Below are 12,562 nucleotides of genomic sequence, written 5' to 3'. Positions count from 1 at the left end.
AGAGAGGTTTGCGAACCTCACCGTGGTGATAAAGGGTTGCTACCTCACCTGGGACAAAACCTTATCAGTGACTGGCATTTGTAGAACACGGTCTTGAGAGGGTCTCAAGGACTTTGTGTAAGAGTTCCAGCAGAATCCAGCCGGAAGGCACTCTCCCCTCACTTCTGGGTGCTGTAGTACAGGGCTGATTAATTGTTCCCTTGCCAAAGTGTGACTTCTGTTTCGGAGGCATTGACAGAGAAAAGGGCAAGCTTGACAAATCAACACCGAAGTTCAGAAGTTCAGAGTAATCTGTCTTGGGAACAAAGTCTTCCCTGAAGCTACAGGCATTCAAAGGAAATGCCCCCCCCCCCAATGCTCATGAGATTATTAAAGATATACCTGAGACCAGATCAATATTTGATTATTTTGCAAAGCACTAGGATCTCTTTTGGTTTTTCTTCTGTTGACATTTCCCCCCATGGGGTCTAGACTTTGCAAAGGAAGGGAGGTTGAAGGCTCCTGCTCCCAAGAGTGTGTTTGTGCAGAAAACAACAACCCAGAGAGGGTTGCAGGAGGGCGTGTGCCTGTATACAAGTGTGCTTGCCTGCCTGGTGGTGGGAGGGAGGAAGGGAGGGAGAGCGATGAGGGTTGCAAAACTGCCACCTAGAGGCGCCTTCCTGCAGTGTATATAAAAGGCAAGTCCGGAGCCTGAGAGATCTCAGTTGCTACAAACTGCTCAGCACTGAAGGAGCCTGCAGAGCTCACAGCCAGGAAGGCAAACCACAGCCCAGGCAGCCTTGAGGTAAGAAAGCGGTTTTCTGTGTCAGCTTTGCTGAGCAACGACAGCAAGGGGCAGGGCTCCGGTTCTTACGGGAAGTGGGCTTTTTCACAGAACTCTTGGCTCCCTGAGCTGGTGGCTTTTGAGCCGGCAGGTCTGGTTTTGAAAACTCAGGGTGATTGCCTGCTGCCTTCCTGCATTGCAAACTACTCCTGATTTGGGGGATCCGAGTTCAGTCACTGGTGGAGGGAAATCTCCGTGTGTACTTTTTTGCTACTGGACTCTGATTTGTTGCTGTGAGTACTTAAGTTCCAGGAGGTAGAGGAACTTTGGAGAGAATGGGGAATGCCCCATTCAGCTTGCCCAAAGCTGGCTTGGGGGTGAGTTTGGTACCACTGTTTACCTGTTCTGCTTCGAATTACTAGATTAGAAGTACTTAGAACTGGCTATAAAAACAAACATACTTTCAGAAGGGCAGATGCTGTGTTCAGAGGTGTCCTCCAGTAGACCAGACAACTGGGCTAAGTGTGTCTGAATCTAGGATGGGTTTAAACTCGGTGCTTTAGGGGAAATTCTCACCTCAAGAATTCTGAAAGTTGTAAACACGATTGTTAAATACAGCTCATCTTATCTCTTTATTGCATCCCTTTTCATCTCATTCTGAGAAAGTATTGTTCAACTTCAGTTGGGAGGGGGGGAACAGGCACAAAAAAGTGTAGTATTTTATAACTTCAGTCTTCTCTCCAAGTAAACTGTGAGTATTGGGGAGTTTTGATAGGGTGCGGTAAAGGTTCACGGGGTGCCTGCGAGTGAGGTTGGCAGAGAGTGAGGTCAGGGGCGGGTGGTCAGCCAAGACTCCTGGCTGCTTGCTGCTCGGAGAATGAGGCGCTGTGAAAGGCAGACTGGCTGTCTCTTCCTCCTTCTGTCTCTTTCTCTCTGTGTCTCTCTCCATTCATTTGCTCACAACAAGATCAATTAATTTCTCCGGAGTGGGAGCGAGCATCTTTTTAAGGTGTCTGGGGGCGGCGGCATCTCCGAGACCTCAGTCTGCACTGTGCCAGTGTGGAAACTTTCTGATTTTCTTTGAAGAAGCAGATGCCTGCTTTGTGTGCATTTAGTTCAGGAGAATGTGGAGCTCAAATGGGTAGGACCAGAAAGGAGAGCGGGGTGCGCGTGCGGGGAGAGGGGGGCGGGGTGTCTGGTTTTTGTGCGTAGCTTGCAGCAGATTTTAAAATGGAGAAAGCCCCGGTCTTTCTCCTGTCTGAAAAAGAGCTTGCCCCAGATGGAGCGACAACTCGGTAGGAGCAGAGCGCAAGCTCCAGCTTGGAAACATTTTGCTCCAATTTCCCCCTGTCTGAGCAGTAAACACCAAGGGTTACCCTGTGTGGTTGAGCTCAGCCACTGCCTCCAGGAGGCAGCAGGGGCAGGAGGAAAGCTGTCTGCAAAGAGAGGTGTAAAAACTGGGGAAATTGACTGCCTGCCTGCTGCCTGTTGCGCTCTGCTCCACTCCGTCTCCAGTTTGCTTTTAAAGGGGTATGCACGGGGCAGTCACATAGACATATATTTTTAGGTTCCAGAAAGTTCCACGGCAGCATGCTTGTGCTTAACCGAGTCAGAACTTTGGAGGTTAGCTTATTCAGAATTAATAGTGAGTCCTTAGGGAGCTAAGAAGGTATTATGATTTCTAATCAGGCCCAGAGCTGGGCCAAGGATAGGCTTTCTAGATGGAAAAGGAAAAAAAAAAAAGGACGAAACACTCTGGTTAATCAGAACAGTGGCTTTTTGTGTGAGGATTTGAGGCAAAGAGGTCTTATTTTCAAATCCACATAGGGAAGTTGGAGTTTCTCAGAGCTGAGGCGAAAGGGACATTACTTTATAAACTTTAGGAGTCTCTGAGGGAGGACAAAAGGACCTCAGAGATTTCAGAACTTTTATTTTTTCTCCCAGGTTTTGTAGCAAACAGAATGGAATTTGAGCCCGAAGGCATTTGTATTTTTAAACTAAGCAGTCCAAGGATTCTTAAGGACTGGCACGGTGTTAAAATGCTTCTTGTTGCTTGTTAGGTGGGTGCATGCCTGTAATCCCAACTCTCTAGAGGTCTAGAGGCTGAGGCAATAGGATTGCAGTGAGTTTGAGGCCAGCCTGGGTTACATAGCATACATACCGTGCCTCAAAATAAGTAAATAAACAAAAAGTCTTGTCATTGAAATTTCTGTGTTTAGATAAAATGGATAATCATGTGTAGTGATGAGCTTTTTCAAAGTCCCCAGACACTGGGACACCCATCTTCGATTACAATGAAAGCAAACAGCTTAAATAAACAGAGGGGACCAGGTGTCAGGCCAAGGACATTTTCTGCAGGGGATAGTTGATGCCTTTCTGGCTAAGAATTTGCTCACTTAGAGATGCTTAAGAAGGAAACAGCTAGCCTGCCCTCCCCAAGACTCCACTTTTATTTTTATTTTTAATAAGCACGTCCCAGGAGTTGTGAAATATTGTGGGCACAGTTTTGCAGAGAACAAGTAGGTGGTACGTGGACAGTGTTTGATTCTGTAGCCCACAGCTGGGAGAGATGGAGGCTGTCTCGGGTAGCCCTGAATTGCTACTGGTGGAGCCCCGGGCAGCACGGAAGCTGAGTTTGAAGGTTGTGCCCACTGGATCTTCTAGTTTTCTTGTTGGTTCTGACACTCTGGAGGGTGATATATAGGAAGAACCCAAGCTCTCATAGCGTGGTCTTGGGAACTCTGGACCTCCCATTGTCTTGCCCAGGTCCTAAGCTGGTGGGAATGCAGTCTCTGGTGATATCCTGCCAGCTGGCAGCCTTTGTGTGGTACAGGGATGGCAAGATCTCTCCACTACATGCAGACTCTGCTCCCTTGGGCTCCTGAGCACAATGGTTCTGATCCGGTTTCTGGATGGGCCGTTCCTTTAAGTCTGGTGAGTGCTCACAGTGAAGGAGGCCCTCTCCTGTGTTGGTGGAAAGTTCAGCCAAGATCCCCTGGGATAGGTGGCCTGTATCGGAATCAGGGTGTGGATTTTTCTCTCTGTATTTATTATTTTTTGAGTTCTCAAATAATTCAAAGCAGCTCCTTACTTATATGAATTAAGGTCACTCAGGGCCACAGCAAATGTGGTCAAGATGACATTTGTTTCCCATTGGCTCGGTGCTGGGGGATGGGAGTCCCTTTCTGCACTAGTGTTTCTAGACTAGTGTTTGGCCATGGAGAGCTGCCTGGGTGGATGTCACCGGGTTGGGCATGAGTTTTAAGTAGACTTACTAAAGGATTTGGTTCATCGGCAACGCTGCAGCCATTACCTCCTTGGTGGGTAGTTGCTTCACAGGTCTGCAGAGGTGGCCAGACTGGCCCGAGTCAGCAGCACTCTCTGTGTAGACTCTCCAGCCAAAGGGAAACCCTGTGCCTGCAGCACAGGACCCAAGTGGGAGCCACTGAGCTGGAGTGTGAACAAGGTGCAGCCCTTGCCCTCTTCTGTTTCCATCCCTCTGTCTTGTCACCTGCCCTGACCTGTTTCCAAAAGCGTAGATAGTGAAGACAGCTGGGCAGATGTCACCTCCTGGTTTGAGTCCACACTTTCTCCGGGAAGTTCCATGTGGGACACAGGTCATGTGTTGTGGGAAATCTGTGAAGGAAGTGGAGGCAGTGGTCTGCCAGGCCCAGATGACCTCTTAAACAAGCAGGTTCTGGGACTACATTAGCTAGTCTGACTTCTGTGGGGCAGCAAGCGTTTGTCGGGGGGATCCTGGGCCAGGCCTTCTCAACTGTGTGGCACCTCTGTCTTTAAACCTTCGTTGTCCCAAAGCCATGGCCTTTCTCTAAACCTGTGCTGGCATAGATGGGCTAAAGCCAGATGTCCTTGTCCATAGGTCAAGGTCATCTCTGGTCTCTGCTCTCCTCCATGAAGACAGTGATTCACCACTCAGCAAGGCCCCTGTGTTTTGTCCCTCATCTGTCTCTTTTCTCCTGAAGGTTCCCCACCTTTCTACTGAACCCATGCCTGGGAGGCTGGCAAGCCTTTGTGCCTTCCTGATGGCCTTGTTTAGATGGTGGGTCCTGGTGGGGGATGGGGATTGGGTGGGAGTGGTCCTGGTTTGACAGCTTCACCCGCTCCAGAGTGGTGCCTCTGAGAAGAAGATCAGCTGAATGAGCTGGAATGAGCTGGAAAAGGAGTGCAGCTCAGTGTTGCCCAGGCTGCTGACCTCCCTGGAGCACGGCCTTGTCAGGTCCCTGTGCTCCATTGGTGGGACAAAGGTGAATGTGACCTGATGGGGAGGAGATGGGCAGCGACGTGGACAGCTTTGCGGTGCATAGCGGGACAGAACCAGGCTGAGAAGGATCTTCTGCTCTCCGATGGGATGTGGCGAACATGTTGAGGCAATTTGGGGAGCCTTAGCCAGACACCTGAACACACTTGGCACTCTCGCGAAGGATCTTTCTGGGGATAAGGACATATGGATCGCAGCCCAAACCACCACCCCATGGAGACTCTAAATTTGGATGCTTCTAATTCTGGTGCTGTCCCGGCATGCTAGGGAGCTTAGGCGAGCCATTTGAAAACAGCTGGATACCGCAGGCTGCTCGCAGCAGCTGGGTGTGATCCAGGACATTTTATGAAGAGCAGTGAACCTTAGAAGCGAGAGGCATATCTCTGAGAATAACTTCCACTTCACAGAGAGGGCTCCTGGGCCACTGGGACTGGGAGGCATGGCTGAACTTGATAGGCTGTGAACCTATGGGAGAGCTGGACAGATGTGGGTGATGTCTGTGTGTAGGTAATGGGCAAAGTCCCTGGCAGACAAGACTGGATGAACTAAGGGAGTCAGTCTTGGGAAGAGGGAGCCCAGACAGTCACTCCTGTTTAGGTAAATCTCTGGTCCCAGAAAAGTGGAGCAGGGACCTTTGATGGTCAGGAGCTCATTCCTCCCTCTGTTAAAATTTGCATAATTTTGATGTAAACTTGCCAATCATTTAGGTGGGTTTTTTGTTTTTGTTTTTGTTTCTTTCTGGAGTAAAAATGCCAAGGCTGCCTCTGCATTTGCCTTCTCTTTACTCTCCCCGCCCAGGGTGTCTTCTCCTCATTGTAGATCTTTGTCTGTGTGTCTTTATAGGCATGCATTTGCATATAAACCGCTCGTGATTTTGCCTTTTCTCTGACATCAGTGGGATTGTTGCAAGCTGCTGCGCATCTGCTTCTTCTTGCCTTTCGCTCAACAGCATTTGCGAGCCATTTACTACCCTTGTTCTTAAAAGTAGCCTGCCTTCCCTCCCCTTCTCCCCCTCCCCCTTTACAGCTGTGTTGTATTCCAAACAGTGGATGCACCACCACACTTTATTGCACTAGTCTGCTAGTGTTGAACATTTATACTGTCGGCAGCTTTGGCTGATAAGCAAATTTGGCTTTAGTAGATACCTAAGGTGTATATTAGTAGACACGCGGGTATCTCAAGAAGATGTTTATGAACTTGTAAAATCATAGAATAAAATCACCATTTCAAGGCTCTGCTCCTCCCTACCCAGATGTGGTACACTGGAATTGGGAAAGCATCAGAATTTTGTCTCATCCTGGCCTTCCCAGGGGTGTACTTTGAGGGAGCAAAACGTGAGACCGTGTGCAGGGGTACCCGACAAATCGCTCTTAGTTTAGAAGCCGGGAAGGAAACAGGGTTGATTGCAGCAGCAGGTGACTGGGCAGTTTGGGAAAACCGAGCAGTCATGATGACCAGGAGACATTAATTCTGGACACAAATCCCTGCCCATCCAGATCTGTGTGGAATGTAGCGTTCTTCATGAACTGCCCAGGAAACCCCTGTGTCCACTCCAGGGAGTCCAGGTCCCCATGCAGGGCTCTCTGGGAGGTCGTTTTCCTCCCACTAGCCTTCACTTTCAGATTGCTCAGAGAGCTTATCCAGGACAATTGGAGTCCAAGGACTGTGGGCAGATGCCATTCCATTTACCGGAATTCTGCTTCTGTCATAAACGCTGAAGGTCATTTGCTGAGGATTAAGCCAGAAATGGAGGAGGGCTCTTTGCTTCAGTGATGGGCAGGCATTACTAGTGTTGGGAGGGCACACTCCTGATGTCCTGCAAAGGGGCTGTGGGTGCAGACCACACCCACGTGACATGCAGTTTTTGTTGTTCCCAAGCAGATGGATTGTCTAGTTATCATTTTCTTTCTAGAATCAGTCTTATTTGTTGCTAGAACCTAATACATGCAAGATATCTAGATGATGAAGGCCAGGCTGTGGGTGACCCTTTGGCATCTTTGTTTTTGTTTTAGTCACCTGTTGGAAGCAGAGTGGGTCTGGTTGCTGCCTTTTGTCTGGTTTCCAGGAGCCTTCTCTGGCAAGAAAGAGACATCCAGTCAGGGGCCAGGGGAAGGTAGGGGCAGTCAAGATGAGACTCTTTAGCTTCCACTGGCTGGGATGTGTGCTGCCCACAATAGGTGACTGTTAGTCACAGTGCCTGGAGGGGTCACCTGCTTCAGCTCTGTCCTTCAGAATGGTACCCTAACAGCTTTGCCCCTACTTGAGACTCTTCCACCATGCCAAGGAGCCTCAGAAGTAGAGACACACTAGGAGGTGTGGTTGGGACTCTGTGCCTGCCCAAGAAATACTGCTGTGTCTCTGGAGCCCAATAGTCATGAAACCAAGGATCTTTTCCCAAAGGTAAAAGCCAGAAGCTAAAGGGCTGGGTGAAGGTCCTCCAGTCCATGCTACCATCCGCTGCTATTCTAAAAGCCCAGCAAAGCCAGGATTAGCAAAGGTACCTGAGAGCCAGAGAGTTAATTCTGCAGGGATAGTGGAGGAATACAGAAGGCAGACACCGACTCCTGTCCCCTGTGTTGCATGGGGCTTTTGTAGACCATTGCCAGCACTTCACATGCCTGGGCACTGGAGGCAAGGGAGGTGGGAAGCAGGGGCTGCCTCCTGATGTGGAGAGGAAGTAGGACAGGTTCAGATCCAAGGTCAAGTCATCTAGGCTCAAAGCCAGTTTTTTCTTTGGGATTTTCAGCCTCCATGACTGTGATTACTCAAACCACAAGCTGGATCAGTAGGTCGAGGAAGAGCCCACACCACTGTCAGCCGAGCATTCCCGTGGTACCCGTGGCCGTCTTTCCTTTTGCTTGTGGCCTGGGAATATTTTTTCCGATCGCTGATGCTCTCTAGAGACTCTGGGTTAAAGGATACTGAGAGGGCTCTTGTCTAGACTGTGTCTCTTGTAGTTTAGACTGGCCTCCAACTTCTTATATAGTGGAGGCTAACCTTGAACTCTGGATCTTCTTGTTTCCATCTCCTGAGTGCTGGGGTTGTAGCTGTGTGCCCCCATTGTCTTATTTTAATAAAACCGAGTGAAAAGAAACTAGGTCTTTGCTCTGGAGTCATGAAGGATGCAATTCTGGGTCGTTCCTTCCAAGTAAGAAATTCAGAGTGCAGAGCCAGCAGGGTGTGTGTGTGTGTGTGTGTGTGTGTGTGTGTGTGTGTGTGTGTGTTTGTGTGTGTGTCCGTACAGTTCTAAGTCACCTGGGGCTGACCTCTATCATAGGCCAGTCTAACAGGTCACAGAGAACCCGTCCTTTGGAACATGCTGTCCGCAGCCCCGACTGCTCTTCTGAAGCTCTCAGAGCTGTGTCGTAGGACAGAACCAGCATCTCCTAAACTGCATGGGCTCTGGGTCCACCTGCCAGGATATCTCTGAGGACCATCGTCCACTCCATCCATGGAAGATGCTCTGAATAGGAAGGACGAAGCTCCCCATGCAGAAGGCAAGACCTTCCATCAGCAGCTGAGGATATGGAATCTAGTTAGGTGGCCAGGAAGGAAGCCCCATCTGAGCCTTCAGGCCATCTCCCTTAACTGGGGTTCAGGGGCAAATAATCTGCTGTGGGCTGGGGGTGTGGTGTGATCCTAGGTGGTATCAGAAGTCATTGCTTTTCAAGATTCCTTTCCCCGTGTCCTGAAGGAGAAAGCCCTTTGACTTGCTCTTGCCTGCAAGCTCTGGACTTTGCCTCTGCTGAGGACTTAGTATTCCTAAGAGCGCACCGCCAGCATTCAAGCTAGTGAGGACCGGCTGTAGTGAGGGATAGCTTCCTTCTGGAGAGTCCTGTGTCCTGGCAGGTGCTGGGGTGAGGTTTTGTGGAGTACAGGTGGGTTCTCAGATTCTGTGTTGTGCCCTTCTGCCTTGGGACAGCAGACACAGGTGGTTAAATCTTCTTTTAGATATGATTGAGAAGCCATAATTCTAACCCAGGTATGTCCAATCGTGGATCTGGTGGTTTTTCATACCTTGGGGTCAGCCACCTGGGCACCAGCCCACAAATTGCTGTCCCATGGGAATTCTCATGTGTCACCGCAAGTGAACCTGAAAGACAAGCTTGCTTGTGTCAGTTATCACCAGTGACTGGATGCCTCTTCTTTCTGATCCTGCAGTGTAGCTTGGCTGTGATGACATGGTCGATTGTCCCAGAACCATGAACAGATGGTCAATAGAAAACAGCTCCCGGCAGTTCCTACAGTGTCTGTGGAGAAATCACCACAGGCATAGTGCTACCCTGGGGTCATATTCTCACAAGGTGTGACATGGTGACAGCTAAGAGTTTTGACCTCCAGTCAGACAGGTCAGTGAGCTCACCAGCCCTCCAGATACACAGCAGGTGGCTGGTGGCTTATGTGCTTTGGGTCTTGGCACATAGTGCTCCTGAGTCTCTATAGAGCAAGGAAGAAATGGAAAACCAGGCAAATACTGAGCGCTTGAAGCAGCTGGCTGCTTGCCCTTGGCTGAAAACTCCCAGCAAATCCAGAATCTGGAAGTTTGGGGTACAATAAGATGGCAGGGCATTCCATACATGCTGGCTGTGTTTCCTGTGGCCTTCATGACTGTCAGTTGAGGGCAGGGGAGGACCCAGGGAGGGTCCAGGTTAGCAGATTGATATTGCAAAAATGCTAAAAAGAGAGTCGTATTTTAAATGCAGTTTGCAAGAGAATTTAAAGTGCTTTCATTAAGACACCAAAGCAACACACTTGTAATTTTCATGCCAGGAGCAAATCAACCCTGCCACTCTCGGGGATGTCAGTAAAATGGCTCTTGTGGACTCCTGCTGAGCACAGGCAGGCCGTCAGCATTGCTGTGGCCAGGGCTCCACGGTCTGACATTTCTTTGGCCCCTGTATCATGTTGATTTCACACCCAGGACACAGCCAAGCTGATGCCTCCATAACACAGCCGTGGAAATGCACAGAAAACAAGCCCAGCCTCTCTCCGGCCTCATGTAGCTGTAGCTGGCGTGTGTTTGATTTTGCTTCTTTCAGTCCACGAAGGTTATTTTCTTTCCTCCTTTCTTTCTGAAGGCATCATAAAGCAAAAGCCAAACAGATGAGCATGCTCAGGACCCCAGACGAATGTTTTGACCGAGCCCCGAGGTTTTCCTTGTGAAATGATCTTGTCTCTCTGTCTGTCCAGTTTCCTTTGCTGTAGGTCCTTTGGTGGCTCTCTTCCAGACCATGGATGTGCATCTGTTTGACTACGCGGAGCCTGGGAACTACTCCGACATCAACTGGCCCTGCAACAGCAGTGACTGCATTGTGGTAGACACGGTGCAGTGCCCCACCATGCCCAACAAGAGCGTGCTGCTGTACACCCTCTCCTTTATCTACATTTTCATCTTCGTGATTGGCATGATTGCCAACTCCGTGGTGGTCTGGGTGAACATCCAGGCCAAGACCACAGGCTATGACACACACTGCTACATCTTGAACTTGGCCATTGCAGACCTGTGGGTCGTCATCACCATCCCTGTCTGGGTGGTTAGTCTCGTGCAACATAACCAGTGGCCCATGGGTGAGCTTACATGCAAGGTCACACACCTCATCTTCTCCATCAACCTTTTCGGGAGCATCTTCTTCCTCGCCTGCATGAGTGTGGACCGCTATCTCTCCATCACCTACTTCACTAGCACCTCTAGCTATAAGAAGAAGATGGCACGCCGTGTTGTCTGCGTCTTGGTGTGGCTCTTGGCCTTCTTTGTGTCCCTGCCTGATACCTACTACCTGAAGACGGTCACATCTGCTTCGAACAATGAGACCTACTGCCGGTCCTTCTACCCCGAGCACAGCATCAAGGAGTGGCTGATAGGCATGGAGCTGGTCTCCGTCATCTTGGGTTTTGCTGTTCCCTTCACCATCATTGCTATCTTCTACTTCCTGCTTGCCAGAGCCATGTCAGCATCAGGTGACCAAGAGAAGCACAGCAGTAGGAAGATCATCTTCTCCTACGTGGTGGTCTTCCTGGTGTGTTGGTTGCCATACCACGCTGTGGTTCTCCTGGACATCTTCTCCATCTTACACTACATCCCGTTCACCTGCCAGCTGGAGAATGTGCTCTTCACGGCACTGCATGTCACACAGTGCCTGTCCCTGGTGCACTGCTGCATCAACCCGGTCCTCTACAGCTTCATCAACCGCAACTACAGGTACGAGTTGATGAAGGCCTTCATCTTTAAGTACTCAGCCAAGACGGGCCTCACCAAGCTCATTGACGCCTCCCGAGTGTCAGAGACCGAGTACTCAGCCCTGGAGCAGAACACCAAGTGATTGCTCTGCAGAGGTCTGGGGATGTCTGCGTGTGGCAAGTGGGAAGCTGGGCCCTGTGGTTTCTAGAAGAAAGCCATGTAGCTTTGGGTCTGGTTGCTTGGGTTTCATGAAGAGAAGAAGGTGCGTGACAACACTTCCTGTCTCTCCTTCTCCAGGCAAGATGGCTGTCACTGGGATGCTCACCCTGACAGCTTGCAGCAGGTGGGGCTGTGCTGTGCAGCCAGAGCTGTGTATTAAAGCCAGCAGCAGGATAGGCTCATGGACATCTGTACAATAGAACCTTCTGTGTCTCCTCAAGTTTTTACTTGGCGGCTTTTGTATTTAAGTTTTAAGACTTTATTTTCTCACTATGGATGTACCTTATAAATGTATTTGAAAGTTAAATATATTTTAAATATTGTATGGGAGGTGTTGTATTCAGAACACGTAGGCCTCAGATTAGCTGGACTTGAGTTTTGACTAAGGACGACATTAATTGTTAGCTGATTTGAAATTATATATATATAATATGAATATATATGTATAAATTTATGCCAGCCTTGGCTGAAATGTTTTATTTACAATAGTTTTATATCTGTGTGGTGTTTTGTGCCTGCACAGGATATGGAACAAAAACTGCCCCGCAGTGCAGTTTGTGACATGAACAGTATTTAGAGTTATGTTTCTGGCTGCAAACCCGTGAACAAAGGGAACAGAGTGTTCTCTTTATTTGTAAGTTATTTTTTTAATAAAGATTTTTTGTTTCCTAAGACTGCATCTGGGTCTCCGTTTTGAAAGTGTTCTTGGGCTTTGGATGGCATGCCTGCTGCTAACGACTGGATGTGTGTGGAGTCTGGATGTGTGTGGAGTCTGGATGTGTGTGGAGTCTGGATGTGTGTGGCCGCACACACAAGAACGATATTCAGTGAGAGAGAACACCTTACAGCCCAACTGTGCGGCTCGGGGGCTGGATTAGCAGCATCTGGGCAGGGGGAGCACTATTGCTTCATTCCTGAAGGGCCATTTTCAGACAGTGATGAGTTTGGGGAGGATGAAGAAGGCAAGGGTGGGTGTGGTTCCATGGCTGTTGGGTAGAACTTGCTGTAAAAGGTAGGCTGCCCGCTGTCCACTCCCCAGGAACTCTGGTCCACAGTCACATGTCCATTAAGACCACCCTGCTGAGGGCATAGGGTGTGGTGCTGCTTTTCTGTTCTTCCTACA

General features: G+C 49.4%; 1 protein-coding gene across 2 annotated transcripts; it reads left to right on the top strand.

The window, feature by feature from the left end:
• Positions 1-697: 697 nt before the first annotated feature.
• On the top strand, positions 698-12,111 carry Ackr3 (atypical chemokine receptor 3). Of its 2 annotated transcripts, none has more exons than XM_005361706.3 (2): positions 698-784; positions 10,233-12,111. In XM_005361706.3, the coding sequence occupies exon 2, from the start codon at positions 10,274-10,276 to the stop codon at positions 11,360-11,362; it is 1,089 nt and encodes a 362-aa protein (XP_005361763.1). In that variant the 5' UTR covers positions 698-784; positions 10,233-10,273; the 3' UTR covers positions 11,363-12,111. The 2 variants fall into 2 exon arrangements, with proteins under 2 accessions (XP_005361763.1, XP_026641863.1); XM_026786062.1 differs by lacking the exon at positions 698-784 and adding an exon at positions 849-1,056.
• Positions 12,112-12,562: the final 451 nt, after the last annotated feature.

The sequence above is a fragment of the Microtus ochrogaster genome, linkage group LG4, assembly GCF_000317375.1.
Source record: "Microtus ochrogaster isolate Prairie Vole_2 linkage group LG4, MicOch1.0, whole genome shotgun sequence".
NCBI classification, from domain to species: domain Eukaryota; kingdom Metazoa; phylum Chordata; class Mammalia; order Rodentia; family Cricetidae; genus Microtus; species Microtus ochrogaster.
This window is presented reverse-complemented; position numbering and strand designations above follow the sequence as displayed.

What these genes read in the sequence shown, in the direction of transcription:
- Ackr3 (XM_005361706.3), top strand. Translation starts at nt 10,274, where the DNA reads ATGGATGTGCATCTGTTTGACTACGCGGAGCCTGGGAACTACTCCGAC.